The sequence below is a fragment of the Lissotriton helveticus genome, chromosome 3_2 (assembly GCF_964261635.1).
Source record: "Lissotriton helveticus chromosome 3_2, aLisHel1.1, whole genome shotgun sequence".
NCBI classification, from domain to species: Eukaryota; Metazoa; Chordata; class Amphibia; order Caudata; family Salamandridae; genus Lissotriton; species Lissotriton helveticus.
Genome location: NC_136062.1, coordinates 25,055,289 through 25,074,247, shown reverse-complemented (window position 1 = coordinate 25,074,247; position 18,959 = coordinate 25,055,289). Strand labels below are relative to the sequence as shown.

The following is an 18,959-nucleotide window of genomic DNA, read 5'->3' as shown; positions in this document are numbered from 1 at the left end:
AAACCAGTAGATATACCATGAGGTAAAATATGTATTACTACAGGGTCATCTGTTGGGGCACAGGGTCATGCTCAAACAAATGGACCAAACATAGACTCCACTGTTTTCTTGGACCTGGTACTAAATCTGTGCCTTTTCATTCAGAGGTACAAAGGATCCTCTCAGGCAGATATATGCCTACTACTCTAGTCCTATAGTTAGACAGATCCAGGGCAGGGATGGACTATCAGGCACAATCACAAAAACCATGCTATGCTATGGATATCTGATATAATATACCAACTATGTTCGCTCTTGGACTACTACCCACTCCAGCTAACTCCTAAAATCTCATCAGATGAATTACAATTCCATAGCAGGCATTTCCCAACAGAGGCACTATTAGATCCGTGTTGGTATTAAGATCAACTAAATTGATTCGAAGCAGATCTGAAGGCTTTAGCAGAATGCTATGAGGTCTCGAATAACACTACAACTCATGCCGAAATCAATGCTAACCGTAGGGATTTCAGAGATGCTGCAGACATATAACATTTAGGTGCAGGTATGCATAAGAAAGAGAATACAGGAAGGATGAGAGACCATCCACATCAGCACTTGAAATAGCGTTTCTCCTAACCTGGAATGACATCTCTGTAGGTGCTATGGTCCGAATGTAGATAAAAACATTAGAACTTGGATCAAAACTTGGAGCAAGATTACTTTCCAAAACTCAAATCAGTTAGTCATATAATTAAAAGCTACCACTGGTTATCAATTAAAAACCGTATTAAATTCAAGGCACTTTATCTAACGTTCAAAGCAATTCATAACCAAGGCCCAAGGTTTCTGCAAGAGCAGCTCTCCACCTACTGCCCGTCAAGACAACTGAGATCGATGTTATTGCATCAACTAGCAGTACCACACACTAGGACGGTCACTTGGGGAGACAGGTGTCTCACGGTGTCTGCAGCCAGACTCTGGAACTTGCTCCCGCTGACAATTCGAGCGGTTCAATCCCTCCTCCAGTTTAGGAAACTGGTGAAGACATGGTTGTTCAACCAGTAATGAGTTCTTATGGCTATATGCTGCCACCCTCAGAGATCCTACGTAGTATTCTTAGCGCCAAGACGCCCACGGGCAAACGTATGCGCTTTATAAATTGTATTAATAAATAAATAAATTGTAATTAGTTGGCAGAATATCTCTGTTTAAAATAAATGGTCTGCCAAAACTGCTGCATCTCTTCATAAATATTCCAATGCAACTAATTTCCTAGTTTTTCAGAACATTACCAGCTTTGGTGATACAGTTGGTGTAAGGAGCCATGCAGGCGAGGGTCATAATACAATCAATCAAACTGCCGTGAGATGGGGGAGAGTTTCAGGTTCCGAGTATGAAGGCAAATTACCTTGCGGCCCAGGGGCAATATCTGAGTTATGGATTCTAATAATTGAGGTCTTTTCCCCAGCTAATACTAGATAGAGAACAATCTCAATCAGGAACATAGCGAATCCAACTACCACTGGATATGTTGAGGTCACAAAGAGAGGTACGCACAGCAGAGGAGACCTGCTGAACTTGGAGATGCATGCACCAACATGCATCTGTAACACTGATCTCCTAAGCAGAAAAAGTTTCATTCAAAACACACTCTTGCCCCTTATCAAAGTGTACTTGAATCCCTGATGATTGAGCTACAACAGATGGGACACAGTGGTGTAACAAAACTGCAAAGTCAAAGGAGGGCCCCCTCTGAGCCAGTCAGGCGCTCTCAGGCCAGGGGCCCGCCCCAGTGCACAGTTCTCGAGGGTGCCCCCTGGATCTCTGGGCTGCCTGGAGCTCAGGGGCTGTGGGGGCTAATGTTGCATCACTGATTGGACACTTATAAGGAGATGGACAATTCCTAATCTTAGCCCAGTACAAAAGTGAGTCCCGCACACCCACACTAGATGTATTTTACCTGGCATATGCTGCAGCCACCCTGTCCAATAATATTCCAGGATTCCAATCAGAACTTGCGGAATTTCAGCTACATAATCAACATGCAACTCAAAAACGTTGCTTATCCATGTTGTATAAGTTGCAATATCAAAAAAATAAATTGCACCACTAATAAGAGCAAAAGGAACTGGGAACGGGATATTAACATAGAAGTGTTGGATAGATTTCTGTGGCCAATCTGAAACAATATCCACAAACTATAGAGACATAAACTCATACATTTTAAGTACCGACATCAAGCATACCACTCCTCATGAAACTACTCAAAATAAACACAGACACCGATCATAACCGATCATAACTGTCATCAATGGCGAGCCCCAAATACCAACTTTTTGCATCTGTGGAGAGTCACTCAAAGCCTACGATTGTTGTACACAAGGGTTCAACCCTGCAGAAGAAATGACAGAAATGGAGCTCATGAGATCCCTTCAATTTGCGCCTTTGGAGTACATATCTTAAACCTAAAGAACTTAGACATTCATTGCAATAGTCAAAATTACTGCCTAAATAAAAAGTGACCACTACTTGGATATCAAATCCCTCGCCGCCTATCAAGACTGGCTCAAAGACCTGGCATGTGCAGTGCCTTAGCAGAATCATATGCATACTCTTAATGCAGAACCTACTTGTTTCATGAGTAAAATTTAAATAAATGAAAAAATACTGTGGTTGATGAGAACATGTCCATGATTCTTGTACCATATAATCAGTGTCTGTTAGTCCTGAGTCTGGTGCACCCATATCAAATTTGAACAAATGTAAACCACGTCCTGCTTTAGTCCATACAATTAAAAGCGATGCAGAAGGAAGCAAGATGAGTCTTGTTTTCAACCATCTGAATTAGAGCTAGCCCCATTTCCATCTCACACTTACAAGCACCATGTATGCTAGACACATACAGGGAGTAAGAACTAAAGCTGCATTGTTCATGAATACAAGATTATTAACTGATTCCAAGTAAATTGTTCCACACTATTACAGTAGGAGACCCTCACACATGTGTACTAGTGGCAGCAGTCCTTCACATAAAGTTTTTATATCTGGTGAATGTGGACTCTCCAGCAATGTTCTGTGTTTCTATGAGCAACCAGAAGTTCCGAGGCAAATGTCCTATTGTCCCTAGGCAGATACTGTTTCCACCAGCTCTTCAATGTTGCTGTTATTGAAGATAGCCATATTGTAGTGATCTCATGTCCATTACATTCCAGCATTACATCACTGGAATGTAGAATGTCCTGTGTGGGTTTCCAGCGTAGAGATTCTATGTTAGACAGTTACTTTGAGACTGCTGGAGTTGTGGCTAATAAACACAGTACATGAAGTATTTCTGGCTACAGACCTTCTTTACGTTATACTTCACTACAATTTGGCGACGATTTAGCCACAGCCATGAATCCACGCGAGAAGAAGCTCAACTTTTAAAGAAAAAAGACTGAGAAGATAATTTCAATTCGTGTTGGGATGAAACAGGCTGTATATTTTTTAATTAAGACTTTGACTACACATATGTCCCTTTCCAGCACTCCTGAAAGGTACATTTCCAAATGGTATGTATGAAGGTACCTTCTTTCCGTGCACACCCAAGACACATCAGTGTAGGTATTCATTCTATTGCATTCAGGGTTGTATGGGTATAGTATACCCTGTGTGGTGTACATGTTTAGAACTGGCTGTGATAGACATTTCTCTGGGGTTTATGAAGTCACAATCTTAGTTCTCAGGATCTTAGACACTCATGTCCCTTCAGCATGTCATTTATTGTTTTATACAGAGTTCAAATCAGGCCTGTAGTCAGTTCTTGTTTGAATACCCAAGCTTTTTAGCTGTGAATATTCTGGTATAGCCTCTACTAAGTCAAATTTGTTTTCGTGGGACGTCTAAGTTGTTGGCATTTACAGAACGTGTCTTTGAATTCGTCTGACTGCAACTGTTGAAATATCTCAAACTACTTGACTCCCATAGATCAGTGAACTTAGATGCAGCTGTAAAATCCCCTTCTGTGCATCCATGACTGTAGTCAACTAATCTTAATGCTGGCTTTTTGGTACGAGGTGTACTAGAAGTTTGAAAGCAATATTTCCTTCATAAACCAAATGCACATGATTTATCTTCCATAGCTCCTCTGTCTATTGTCGATAGTGCCTATTTTTAAAAAAGGGAATAGGGATAGTCCCCAATGTTACTGTCCAATCTCATTAATAGATGTTACCGCTAAAGTCCTAGAATGTGTTGTTCTTAACCGCCTGACAGCCTGGGTGGAGGACCAGCAGGTCATCACTGATGTCCAAAATGGGTTCAGGGCAAGTAGATCGACCACAGATCAATGTCTAAATCTATACCTATTGGTGGCAAAATATACCATCTCTAGTACTGAGGGGGTCTTTCTTGCCTTTATGGACCTTACAGCAGCGTTCAACTGCGTTAATAGGGAGAAGCTGTGGGATCTAATGAGAAAATTAGGGGCATATCAAGAACTCATAAAGATTATGAAAGCCCTCCACTGGAATACCTCAGCTAAAGTGAGGTACAATACAGAGGGGGGATGCACTGAGCCCTTTACCTGCACTAGCGGGGTACCAAAGGGGTGCATTTTGGCCCCATTTTTGTTCTCCTTATACATTAACGGTTTAGAACAAGCCCTACTAGGTTTAAAGGTAGACTCACCGAGAGAAGGAAATAGAGCAATTCCGGTTCTGCTTGATGCAGATGACGCGGTCTTGCTGGCACGCACTCCGCTGGGCCTACAGAGACTGATAAATGGCTTTGTGGAATTTATGAACAACCTAGATTTATGTGCCAACTTGTCCAAGTCGTATGTACTAGAAGCAGGGAGCAAAGCAAGGAAAAGCTATAACTATAGAATAGGCGCCCATAAACTAGAGAAGGTTCAGACCTTCTCATACTTGGTACTTTGATGGGCACTTACATTTTAAAGCTCTAATGGAAGAACGAGGTAATAAGCTAGCATCCAGCACAGGGCCAGTCATGAACTTTGGTAGCAGGCTTGGACGCTGGTCCCCAGAACAAATGATGAATCTATATAACTCAATCTGTTACGCCAAACGGCATATGGGGCGGAACTCTGGGGGTTCATGGGGTAGAGAAGCTACAGAAAGAGGAAAATTAATTAATGAGAAGATTGCTTAAGGTGCCACAGTGTGTTCCCGCTCACATTGTTCACGAAGAACTGGGTGCAGCCCTCCATATAGAGGATAAGGTTCGGGTTAGACCCCTACTAGCTTGGTTAAAAATTTTGAACAATCCTGAAGCGGAATTAAACAGACAAATAATTAAGGATTGTTTGGGCAGGGATAGGGGAATGAACATCCCATGGCTAAAATACTTGAAGGACACCGTAAAGATCTCTTCTCCAACCCAGATGGAATTACAGGTGGGGATAAGGTGAACGTAAAAAAGGGGATTTTCATGTATAAAGCCGCCTCCAGAGAAGAGAGAGATTGGAGTAAAAAGTCGGTCAAAGCCTTTGGCCTTGTGAGGACATGTGAAGGAATAGAACCATACCTGGCCCTCAGGATAGATTTTTAATAACACGTTTTAGGCTCAACCTTTTACATTATTTATTAGCCGTGGCGGCGGGTTTTAGTACTGGTACGGAGCTAAAGGGTCCCTGCGGCTGCGATCAACGATCTCCGCAAGATACCCTTCATTTCGTATTATTGTGCGCTTTTTATTCATTACCCAGATGCCGATTTTTTGTTGATTTACTGAAGAACACATTTAAACAGGCCAAGGTGGCCCTTTTATATTTGCAAATAGCCCAAGACCCCCTGACATTACTCTCTATCACAAGTTTTTTAAGACTGGCAGTCAAGCTAAGAGAGACAAGAGAGATCTGTTGAAGGGTCCCCCCCAAGATAATCCCGAGTAAAAACTGTGGGGAGGGGACCAGAATTAATTGGATTGTAAATAGATCAACTTGTAAAAGCAGCATGGAAGGAAGAATGTATATATATGATCTTGTTTTAAATTGTACTTTTATCTTATGTTATGTTATATGCGGTTTTGTAGCGCGCTCAATTACTACATGAGTATCCTGGCGCGGGTTGAGAGATGCTAGAGGCCAGACAAAAGAAAAACTTTAGAATGCAAGTTTAAACAAATGAGTTTTTAATGCTTTCTTAAAAAGACTGAAGTTAGGATTAGACCGAAGAATCAAAGGCAGGGCATTCCACAAAGTGGCGGCTTTAACAGCAATTGACTGGCCCCCAAGCCGAGAGCGCTGGAACCGAGGAACCGCCAGTAAATACTGAGAGGCAGAGCGCAGAGGCCGATTGGGAAGATAGAAAGTAAAACGTTTCTTCAGATAAGCTGGACCTTGGCCGTAAATGGCTTTATGTGCAAAAGTGAGTGTCTTAAAGATAATGCGCTGTGACACTGGGAGCCAATGCAGGCTGCGCAAGTGGAGTCGAACGCTCGTTCGCCTGGAGATGTTGAATAAGAGCCGGGCTGTTGCATTTTGAATTATCTGCAGGCGTCCAACCAAATAGGCCGGAGAGCCGATCAACAAGGCATTGGCGTAATCAAGGCGCGAGAGAATCAGTGCTCTCGCCACTGTCTCTCTCGCTGAATTAGGAAGAAAGGGAAAAAAATTCCGCAGAGCCTTGAGGGTGCCAAAGCACCCGCAGGTCAGCTTCTTAATGTGGGCCTCAAACGAGAGATCTTCTCCAAACCATACTCCCAGTTTCTTGACTGGGATGTTCACAGAGCTGGGCAGTGGAAAACCAGCCGGCCATAGCAATTCTCTGAACCGAGGAGGAAACTGACCATAAAGAAGAATTTCAGTTTTGTCCTCATTGCACTTCAGCTGGGCGGAGGCCAACCAGTTGAAAACAGAGGACAGACAGGCCTGAATCCTACCCGTGTCCAGGTCATCGCCAGGCCAAGTGAACAGCAGCTGTGTGTCATCGGCATAGGCGATTATTTTTGCTCCCAGTTGTTCAGCCAAAGTGATCAGGGGGGTCAGATAAACATTAAATAACAGCGGGCTCAGAGTTGACCCCTGAGGCACCCCCGTTGAAAGAGGTTTGGCTGAAGATGAAAAAGGGGGTAGCCATACGTGCTGGGTCCGAAATGCAAGGAAGGAGCTAAGCCCCTCAAAGGCCAAGCCTGTGACACCAATGGCTGCCAGACGTGACAATAGCAGCTGATGGGGAACCGTATCGAACGCAGCAGAGAGGTCCAATAATATTAGAGCCGCTCTGCCGCCATTGTCCAAACAGTCCCTAATGGCCTCGGAAACTTCAACCAGAGCCGATTCCGTGCTATGAGCGGCACGGAATCCGGACTGGGCAGATGGAGAGCCTGAGATGTTTCAACAAAAGCATTTTGTTGCCGAAAGACCATTTTTTCACAGACCTTGGCCATCGCTGGTAAAAGTGAGATTGGACGATAATTAGCTGGTAGCGATGGATCTAGGCCAACCTTTTTTAGCAGAGGCAGGAGTTTGGCCTGCTTCCAGTCAACCGGAACAGTAGCTGATCTGAAGGATAGACTGATGATTTGAGTAATCTCCTGACTAACCACCTCTGCCATCCCCCCAAGAACCCGAGCTGGACAAGGGTCGGTGGGTGAGCCTGATTTCAGGGATTTAACAACCGCTAATGTGTCATCCTCAGAGGGCGAAATAAACTCCTCAAAAAAGAAAGTCCTGGGAGATGGCAAAGAGAGTTTCACAGGGTCCAATGGACTCTCACTGAGACATGTGGTCCGCAGACTGGCCTGAATCCTGGCTATCTTTTGATTCAAGAACGTGGACAAGCTCTCACACCAGGCTACAGAGGATGACACTGTAGGTTGCTCGGCACCAAGGGAGAGGAAACTATTAACAATAGAAAAAATGTCCCTGCTTTTGTTGTTGGCCTTAGTAATCCTATCCGCAAAGTACCCACTCTTCGCAGTTCTAATACGGGCATAGTAATCCCTCTGGGCTTTCCGCAAGGCTTCTTTAACAATGGGGCAGTAGGAGTGACGCCAGCGCCTTTCAAGTTTTTTACAGGCGAGCTTCATCTCTCTCAGGGCAGGTGAAAACCAAGGTTTGGACGGGGATGAGCGGGTTTTAGGTCTAACAGTCCCTTTAGAGGATGATTCCACTCCCGTCGAGATCCAGGAATTAAAAGTCTGCACCGCGTTGGACAAGTCATTATCAAGCACAGGACGGCTATTACACAGGGTGACAGACAAAGAACGCAGGTTGATCTTCTGGGGGCACATAGAAATCTTAACATTAGAGGGTAGTTTATCGGCTGACCACGAAAATCTTATTAGCCGGTGGTCAGACCACGTGAGAATTTCAGGAGCGCCCACAGTAAGAGGGAAATTCGAACAGATTAAATCGAGCGTATGGCCTCCTGAGTGAGTTGGGAGAGTAACCCATTGGGTGAGTTGCGCCAGACTAAGAGACTCCAACAGATTTTTGGAATCTGATAGCTCAGCCACCTCAATATGGAAGTTAGTCACCCAAGAGAAGGAATCTGGGAACCTCAAAGCACGGGGCACAATCACATCAGACAGAGCCTTAAGAAAAGGTCCAGTGGGCCCAGGGGTTCGATTAATCAGTGTGCCTCCCAAAGTAAAATGGGGTGAGAGGGTGAGGGAGAAGTTCAAGACTTCGCCAGCTCATCAGGGCAATCAGCATGCAAAACTCAAGAATTTTTAAAAACAATTGCCAGCCCCCCCTCTTCCCCGTATCCGATCCCTTCTGAGTATTTTGAAACCTCTAGGGATAGCGAGCTCAATGTCGGAGGCACTGGAGGCATTTAGCCAAGTTTCTGTAATAAACAGAATATCCAAGAGACCATCGGATAGCAATTCAAAAATGTCGGCAGCATGTCTGCCCATGGACCGAGCATTAATAAGAGCCGCAGAGATTGGTTGGGGATGACTCTCATAGTGAGTGGGGGTCCTCAGCGTTCGAGCGCAGATAAAGCCACACACAGACAGGGGTTAAAATTACCGTCGGTCCGGATCGACAGAGCGAAACCAAGGCAACCAGCAGTTGTCAGAGATAAGAGTTGCTCTCGGGTGTAAAATATACCAACATCAATCGAGGTAATAGGAACTTGGGCGACATGGTCTGCGCCAGGCGCGCCCGAAGCGCGGACGAGCGCAGACGGGCAGACCTTTGGCTTACCTTCGGCGCGCCCGCAGCGCGCGAACGCTGCGCGCTCGAAAGAGCATGTTCAATTTATGGCTGAACCTCCCTCCCCCAGCTAGAACGCTGCCACTGGTTCAGCCGGGGTCTGGGACTACACGTAATATGGCCGCCCGCCCTCCACTCAATCGGCACACCAGCCGCGGTGGAACGGGGCAGGGAAGGTGCACCTCACCACCAAACAGTTAGCCCAAGTAAGTCAGTCACCCCCAAAATGAGTTTAAGTTTTATGGTGTTTGCCAATGCCGAATAAAGTTTCTTTGATTGATTGATTGACCTATTGTCAACAGAACGCCCATTCACTTGCCTCAGCTAGCTGTGAAAGGCAGTCCTACTTTCATGTACTGGGGCATAGCAATTTCCACGTCATGCACATGTCTATCTAGTATCTGCATGCACCTTCATCCACAGTAGCATCCTTGGCACTTTATCTGTTTTGTTGACTAATTCATTGGCACGCACAAAGGAGTAGAAGAATATAGTTGATATAAATTGGATCTGCCCATACCAGCATGATCAGCCTGGAACAGAAAATAGGCCCAGGCAAAAAAAAAAAAATTGCCCCTATTGCTGAATCAGATAGTTAAAAAAAAGGGGCCCACGTTTGCAAATCGACGCAGTACGAAGTGTGTAAAAATACTGAATAATTATTTTGCAAAGTATGGGAGACTGCATGCATTTGTGCTTGTTGAAGGCAATGTTTGTAGGAATATTGTAGAAGTCAACAGTGAAAACTGGCCCACCACATCATAAAACAGGCCCATAAACAACCAAAACACCAATTACCCACTGACCTATCAGACCAGCCCTTCTGGCACAGTCAGATTGCCCTAAAGGCAAGTCCGACCCTGAATGCAACAAATGTGACCTCTCACATCTGTTAGATGTGTGTTAAGGGTGGGGCGCACAGTCTGGGGTATTTCTAGTTAATCAGCCATTGTGTACAAAGACTCAGAGGTATTCGCAATATTATGGTATGCTTTGCATCTTAACAAACCCCAGGCAAACAAAGGGATAGCTTATCTGGTGGCCTCCAAATACTTACAGATACCTCCAATAGAGTAGTGGGTGACTTGATTTATGCATCTCTGGCCCTTATTGGCCCTCAAGATGTTGCAATATACCGTACAAAGCTTCAAAGGCGGATTTTGCCCTTGTGAAGAAAAGGCAAATGTAAAAGTATTTGGCTCCTCGTCCTTCTCTGAAGTGTAGTTACTGAAACGTGGGGCGTGCGTAGAATCTGTCAGACCTACCACAGAAGCTCTTGCAGAGAATTGATAAGGGACCCTGCTGGGAACCCCAAACTCAGTACACCCACAAACTCCTGTATTTTATAATTAGTGTTTACTATGTGCTTATCATCTTTGAGTTTTCCGTTGTGCAATTACCTAGTATGCTGCCTTGTATGTAAGATGTGGGCGCTGGGATCGCTGTGCCCTAGGACTCACGCTATAAGGCACCGATGAGCCCTAACTAGGCCAAACATAGTCTCGTATGGCTTCTGTTCTCTTTCAGTTGGAACTTATCCTTAGGGTCCTTGTTCTCTCTTAAGTGGGAATATTTCCTCTCCACGCTACCACAGACATACATTTTGCACAAAACCCACCATTTCTGCAGAGCCCTTCATCTGTTCCTTTAAGACCGCTCCTCTTGAAGAAAGGAAACAATAACACTTGCTGATCTTCACAACCAACGTTTTCTATGCCCAGTGCAGTTATTGATCAGAATATGATGAATGGGGAATGAATACAGATGTCCGTTTGTATGGCGTACTGTACAATATTTATCTTGCTGCATACTAAGTCTTCTGATAAATATTTGGACTGAATACTGCTGTTGATTGGTAAACAATTACTATAGCTGACTATGGATATTTTTTGCAGTACAGATGTTAATGTCAGAAGCAGGGAAGATCAAGCAGAAGATGAAAGTATGGTTTTCTGCTTACTTTAACATCAGTGACACAATTGCCATTGTGACTTTCTTCATTGGATCTGGATTAAGACTTGGAGGCAGGGATAACTCCTATGAGCTTAACAACGTTGGATCCATTCTTTTCATTGCTGGCAGACTGATTTACTGTCTGAATATCATCTTTTGGTATGTGCGGTTAATGGATTTTTTAAATGTAAACCAACATGCCGGACCATATGTCCTGATGCTTCAACGAATGGTAAGTTTTAGAAAAATAGTTTTTTTGTTATTGCATGTACTTGAGTGCATAAATTATGTCAATTTCCAATTCATTCCTATAGCATGTTGTGGAGTGGTATGCAATATTCAATTAATATTGTTCTAACTAAGCTTTCCTTCCACGCACCTTCTCTGTGCTTTTCAGGGCTAGTCTCATAAAATTGCTTTGATTCTTGCCACTGTCACTTCAGCCATAGATGTAGGCCTGGTCATTTGTGAATAATAAAGCATTGATGGCTGACTCTGACAGGTTGTTGTAAAATGCAAGATGCCAAAGATGTTAACCCCTGGTTACAATAGTGATGGATATATGCACCAGGTATGGGCGTTCTCAAAACACACATCACATTTACAGTTATATCATAAACACCTCTGAGGATCCCATGAGTCAGGCAGACATTTATGTGTTCTGACTTGGCGAGCTAATATTTACCGATTGTGGGATGAGCGCATGGCTGACTGGAGACAGTGATCAGGAACCCTGACTATTGTGCATCAGATTTCTACTTAACTTCGGATCTGGCTTCCAGTCTTGGTCCCTACACGAGATGCTGTACATTCCCTATCTGCAGGCAGTGCTTGCCAGCAGACATCTGTGTATTTGAGTGGCGAGAGGCTGTAAACTGAAACCAGAAAGCAAAGGTGTGGACACTGGCATACTTGGATAGAAATGGAAAGAGAAGCAAAGAGTGGTGAGTTGAACATGTATAACAAGAAATTGACAAGGAATGGTGTGTGAAGCAAACATTGGCGGCTGCCGATCAATTAATCTGGTGAGGTGAACATATGAGGCTAGCTTAAAATAAATAAAAGAAAAAGAAGATTCACTTAACTCTGCCCTTGGCGCTCGCATCTCCTCGTCAGTGGCTCCAACTCTCCTCTTCCAATCAAGGCGCTGCTCTCATGCTGCACAGGCAGCGTGACAGAAGCACCAGGATTCGCTGTAGCGGATTGGCTCCACACTTACTGAGGCCTCTGCTTGCTTTCCACCCTTCTGTCTTAGAGAGCGTGGTGGAGAGGTTTACACTGCACATGTCAGACTGTCTGTCACAAGGCGGCTGTCCAAAGTGACCTGCGCAGTGTAAACTGTTGGAGTGAGCACCACTTCCCTGCTGCCAGTCAGCAGTGACCGCGCCCCCAAACACAGATGATCTATTTCATGCTGCCATCTTTATGTCAGTGGATCTCTGCAGGAATATCATGCATAGTTCTCCTGATACATTTTATTCAGTGGTCTTTTTTGAACTTTCATTCAGAATCACGTGACTTTGAATAACTTTATTATAACACAGCGAACATCCCAACACCAAGTCTCCACATGGAGATGGGAAGGCAAGCTGAGATATGGCTGCTCAGTATTTGACTTACTATGTTGGGTGTATATACAAGCAAAGCTTATTTAATTGTTATCACCTAAGCTTTTCGCGAAAATGCACTAATCCACTATGTGTTAGAAAAGTTTGCCTGCAGGGGATAATAAGTGTGTGTTATATGCAGCAGCATGCGGTTTAAGAAATGCCATAATTTTTCGTCCAAAAATCTGACAGAATGTAATATCACATGTACAAGGTAAATAGAACTTAGTAAGTATATGTAAAATGTTATCAAACTGTACTGTTCCAAGATGGCGGCGAATAGTGACGTCAGAATTGGGAGGCAAAAGAAGGACCTCATCTATGTTCATTGTTTATTTAAGCACTGACGATTTTCACTGTAATACTCGTGTGATCAATATACTCTCAGTGTCGAAACGCGTAGGGGTTTACAGTAATACATTTTGGTGGTAATCAAACAACTTCTGAGTGTGCATCGTGACTCAGTGATATTTTGGAAATTGGATTAACCAGCTTGGGGCTCCTGCCGGGGGATGCACCACCCGACTACGGGACTGATCTTGGAAGGACCCGTATTAGGTGAAAATATATATAAAAGTGAATTCATTGAAAAAAAGAAGGGTACCTCGACTTGGCTACAACAGAAACCTGGTTTTAAAAAATGTGCTAAATGTTAGGCATGCCAACATCGCATGAACCGTACTGATTTTAGAATTTTTTTTAATAAAACTGTAACCATCAGTAGTTTTCTGACTTGTAAAAGTAGTTTTGTTGTATATCTTTTACAGTGCTCCTGTCCAAAAATATATAAAGGAAGCACTACTTTGCCTGTTCACCAACGAATCCTTCAACACAGGCGAGCGATTGTTAATCAAGACAGAACATATCCCATTGCCAGGCATTTTGAGTCCCATCACCAAAGTAACCCTGTGAGCCTGCAGTATACATGTATAGCAGAGGTCCCCAAGAAAAAGAGAGGGGGGGACAGGGAAAGAGAACTCTGGAAATTAGAAACATACTTCATTCTGGAATTTAATTGCAGGGAACCATATGGGCTCAATGTAGATGAGGACCGTTTTACCGGTCTGTCTTGATGAAGAGTTAGAATAGGAGAATCTGCACGTAAGACCATGGATTGATTGTTTTAAAAAAAAAAAATCTATTTTTACAGTGGTAGTATTTTGATATATGAAAAGATAGGACTTGTTTCATTAAGCTGAGATTCAATTTAGGAACTATTATGCATTTGCACTTTATGATATTATTGCACTGCACATAAATGGATTTTAGAAATTGAGAAGAGTGACATGTTTACATAGAGAAATTCTATCTAGTTTACATATGCACTTGCACTTTTTTCTATATCATGGTACTGTATTGAAGTTTGTTTGCATTGAGGAGAGTGATATGTTTACATTGAGAAGTTATCACCGTTTACATAAGCACAAGCACTTTAAAAGTGCTAGATAATATTGCAATTAAAGAGCCAAACTTTAAAATGACTCTAGATGTTTGTAAACTTACCTCTAAATGGATATGAATAATGACCTGTTTTTTAATTGTATATAGGTCATGAGGAAATATATCTATTTGTGGTTACACTTCATAGTGAATCAACTTGAAGTTCAATTAATAATGATTGTATAATGCATATTTGTACTATTGCACTGACACTTTAAATTTGTTAGAGCCAGCACCCAACAGAAACAGGCACTTGCTGCCGCTCTTTGAAAAAGCTGAAATTTCCAATTTCTCAATGCACTTGCACTTATGAACTTTTATAATGTACAATTTAAACTTTTGAAATAATTTGTGTTTCAATATAAATGTACAAAATTGAGGAATTGATATTCCCAATTAATAGTTGTTAATCATGGTTATAAAATCCCATGTATTCTAACTAAAATGTGATAATTGAGAACAAGTGGAAAGTAAGCTTGATTGATATATACTTGTGAATACTAATAGTAACACATTTAAATATGGCCGCCACATTCTGCCAGGCAGAATCGTACTGGTAGAACATTGTGTCCTTTGTTGATTTTTACTACCATTGTGTTTTGTATTTTAACCTGAAAAAACGGTGGCTCGGTATCGTGAACAAGGAAGATTGACTTCCGAAACGCGTTGATGTAACTCATCTAGACATAATAAACTGAGTGTCTTTTAAAACCCTACCTTGGAGTGCCGGATGATTGTCTATTGTGTCTCTGGATGATCTTATTTCATATATATATATATATCTATATATATATATATAGATATATATATATCCATCCTACTGGCGGTCACCAATTAGTAATAGTTAGGACCTTGTTTCTATTCCAAAAGTACTTTTTCTTTTGCCAATATCTTTTCAAAAATATTGGCCTACTCACTTTAGCTGCTATCTTGTAAATTTCAGGGTGATCTGTCAAGCGGGGGCCAAGAAAAAGAGGGTCACAAAACGCTTTTCCTCCATTTTTATTTCCGTAGGAACTGATATCGCAGCTAAAACCCGAACTGCTGAACGGAATTACACCAAATTTGGCAGAAAAGTAGCTCTTGGTCCAGAGTGCACTCCTTTTGGTAAATGATGTAAGTCCGTTCAGTAGTTCCTGAGAAATGTAAATATTTCTCAGATATACAAATATGGCCGCGAAGGATTTGTGATCCCTCCCAATCTCGAGCCTGCAATCTGATTGGCTGCCAACTTTTCAAACCAGGAAGTGTTGATAGCCATCTTGTGACTCAGTTGAACTGAGTCACAAGAAAAAACGGTAAAAAAAAAGGCTAACAATCAGTAGAAACCCCCTAACCCTGTAGGTCTCCACAGGGACCTCCAAGGCCAAAAAAAACATTTTTTTTTAAATTGCAGAGCGGGATTTGTGTTGAATCTGCAAATTTGGCCAATATTTTTTAAAAACAAAGCACCAGCTTCTGAACTTCATTTAATTAGTCCCCTGGGTAGCCCAGGTCCTGGGGGAAATCATCAAAATGACACCTCCTTGCGGCTTTATTTTTTAAATAAATGCGTTTTTGGTTAATTGAGTAAGTGTGGCTGTGTGAATAGCTGTACAGGTGAGTGAGTAGACGTGTGAGTACTGGTATAGATGTGTGAATGGATATGTAAGTGGCTGTGTGAGTAGGTGTGTGAGTGGTTGTGTGGGTGTGTGAGTGGCTCTGTTGAGATGCTGTATCATGAGTAAATGGCTGTATTGGCGAGTTAGTTGGAGTGTGAGTGGCTGCATGGGTGAGTGAGTGGCTATGTGTCTGACTGTATGGGTGAATGAATGAATGTGTGAGTAGGTGTATGGGTATGTGAGTGGCTCTGTGGATAAATACGTGTGTGCGTGGTTGTATGGGTGTGTGAGTGGGGGTAAAAGGGGTTGTGTGAGGGTGTGTGTTAGTGGTTCTATGCAGGATGCCATCAGTGATGTCAAACACTAATGTCATCAGTGATGTCACTGACCATGTCATTAGTGATGTAATATGTGAGGGCGTAAGTTATAGTTAGCTCATCCTAACTGCTGAATTTCAATGGTTTTGTACGAGTGAAATATGAGTCTAACTGTAACCTTTGTTTTTTTCAGTGAATTTGTAAGGTTTTTAAAAATTCTATTTCCTAACTGTCATGTCCCTATAGACTTTAATTTTGTTCAGTAAATTTGTAAGGTTGTAAGGTTGTTTTACTTGGTATCAGGAGTGGGGTGAACTAATTCATGTCAATACCATTAGAATAGAAATCTGCTCACTTACTTAGTATCACCATTCCTACTCCCAAGTGAGTATAACTTCTATGCGGGAGATATATATATATATATATATATATATATATATATATATATATATATATATATATATATATATATATTCACTGAAAAACCATAGGTTTCACGCCAGTTATAGTTAGCTAAACATTTTACTCATACAAAACTAATGAAATTCCCACGTTATAGTTAGTTGGACTCACTATAACTCGCGCGCCCGCAATCCACTGCTGATGATGTCACATATTACATCATTCCTGACATGGTCAGTGACATCACTGATGACATCACTGATGACATCTCAAATGACATCACTGATGACATCACTGATGACATCATCCAGTGTCTGTGTGTTTCTGTAAAGTTAAAATATGTTTAACATATTGAAGAATGAGTGTATGTATGAGTGTCTGGATAAAGGATATAGTAGGTGCGTGTCTGACTGAATGAGTGGCTGATTAAATGTGTCTTACTGAATGCATGGGTTAGTGACTAAACTGTCTGAATGTGTGCATCAGTATGTCTGTTGTTGTGCAAGCTGCTGCATGTTTTGATCAATAGCTATATGAGTGGCTATATGGGTTATTGATTGGTTGCCAAAGTATTTGTATATGAGTCTGAGTGTGTGTGTGGGTGGCTGGGAGGTGTGTGTCTCTCTGCATAGATGTGTGAGCAGTTGATTCACCAGGTATATGGGTTCAAGAGTGCATATGGAAACAGTTGTATGTGCGTTGACTGTGTGCATGGCTGTGTTGAAGAGTGAATGGCTATCTCAGTGCTACATGTCCAAGTAAGTACATATGTAAAACACAGTGCATGTGAGAGTTGGCATATATCAATGTCTATACATGGGAGCCTGTGATTGCGTAAGTGGCTGTATGGATCAATGTGTAGTTGTATCAGTGATTGTAAAAGAGAGTAAGTATGTGTTAGTATATGTTTCAATAAGTAAGGTTATGTGTGAATAACTGTATAGATGAGGAAATGGGAGTGTGATTGATTCTTTGCATAACTGACTAGGTTTGTGAGTAACTCCATGCATGAGTGGCACTGTGTGAGTGTCTGTATAGGTGTATGAGTGCATATGATAGTGTTGTATTGATGAGTGTCTGTATGTATGAGTGATTGTATGGGTGAATGAGTGGATGCGTGTGTAGACTTAGGAATCAGTGAGTGTGTATGTAGTAAATGGTATTGGTGTGTCAATGGTTTCAGGAATCGTAGTCTGTATTCAACACTGGTTGTATCAAAGGTTAGATTAGAGTGTGAGCAGGTGCATTATATTATCACATGGATGTTGTCATCAATGATGTCATCAGTGATGTCATTTGAGATGTCATCAGTGATGTCACTGACCATGTCATGAATGATGTAATATGTGACATCATCAGCAGTGGATTGCGAGCGCGCGAGTTATTGTGAGTCCAACTAACTATAACGTGGGAATTTCATTGGTTTTGTATGAGTAAAATGTTTAGCTAACTATAACTGGTGTGAAACCTATGGTTTTTTCAGTGAATTTCAAAGGTTTTTTAAATGCTAATTCCTAACTATAACAAATGTGAAACCTATGGTTTTTTCAGTGAATTTCAAAGGTTTTTTAAATGCTAATTCCTAACTATAACGATTGTGAAACCTATGGTTTTTTCAGTGAATTTCAAAGGTTTTTTAAATGCCAATTTCTAACTATAACGATTGTGAAACCTATGGTTTTTTCAATGAATTTCAAAGGTTTTTTAAAAGCTAATTCCTTTGTATCTCGAGTTTGTAACCTACGATTTTTAAAGTCTTTTTTTTGTTTATTAGCTGTTTTTTATAACTATTAATTATTATTTTTAAAAAAAATTATCTTTTCAATGTATTTTTCATGTTTTTTTTAATCATTTTGTCTTGGAGCGCTCAGGGTGCGCACACCGGTAAGCTCACCCGAGAGCGTACCGAGAGCGCTATTTCCGCGTGCGTAAAAAAAATATGTATTTAAACTAAATAATAATGCAAGACATTCAGTACCATACTTATAAAAGTAGTATTTTTGAATTTCCGAATTAAAATGATTTTACATTTCCGAAAAGCTGGCAAAACATCATTTAGGCGCGCCGCGTAAGCGCCCCACGTATGTGCCGCGTAAGCGCCCCCGGAAGCGTCCGGTGCGTGCAGCGTAAGCGCGTCAAGTCATGTGACCTTAAAATAACTCTTTTCATTGGATAACAGTTTTTTTTTTTTTACAAATAATGAAAACCCCACCCATTTCCTTCACTTCTTCTTTCACTTTGGAGACAGCAAGACCTGTTCTTTACTGTTCTACCTTTTTGTGAAAAGAATGGCTGCTAGACCCACCAGTAGCAGTGAGGACTCGGATGAGTTCATTCAGGAAGAGGCTCCTCAGCCCAAGGTAAAGGAGCACTTCATTTGGAAGTTTTTTACCATACCACCAGGTGAAAAAAAAGTAAATGCTCCAAAGGTGGTGTGTAAAATCTGCCAAACTGTGCTTTCACGGGGAGACCCTAGAAGGAAGTACAGTTTTGG

At 41.9% G+C, this 18,959-nt stretch overlaps 1 protein-coding gene across 3 annotated transcripts in view; it reads left to right on the top strand.

The window, feature by feature from the left end:
- Positions 1–18,959, top strand: part of LOC144826433 (transient receptor potential cation channel subfamily M member 7-like) — a 1,864,676-nt gene that overhangs the window by 901,334 nt on the left and 944,383 nt on the right. For 2 of the 3 annotated variants that reach the window (XM_078684759.1, XM_078684760.1), the window contains one exon: positions 11,041–11,330. In XM_078684759.1, coding sequence (XP_078540885.1) covers positions 11,046–11,330 — 285 coding nt within the window. In that variant the 5' untranslated portion in view covers positions 11,041–11,045. Of the gene's footprint in view, positions 1–11,040; positions 11,331–18,959 lie in introns of those variants that run through there. The other variant, XM_078684758.1, reaches the window with a different exon arrangement.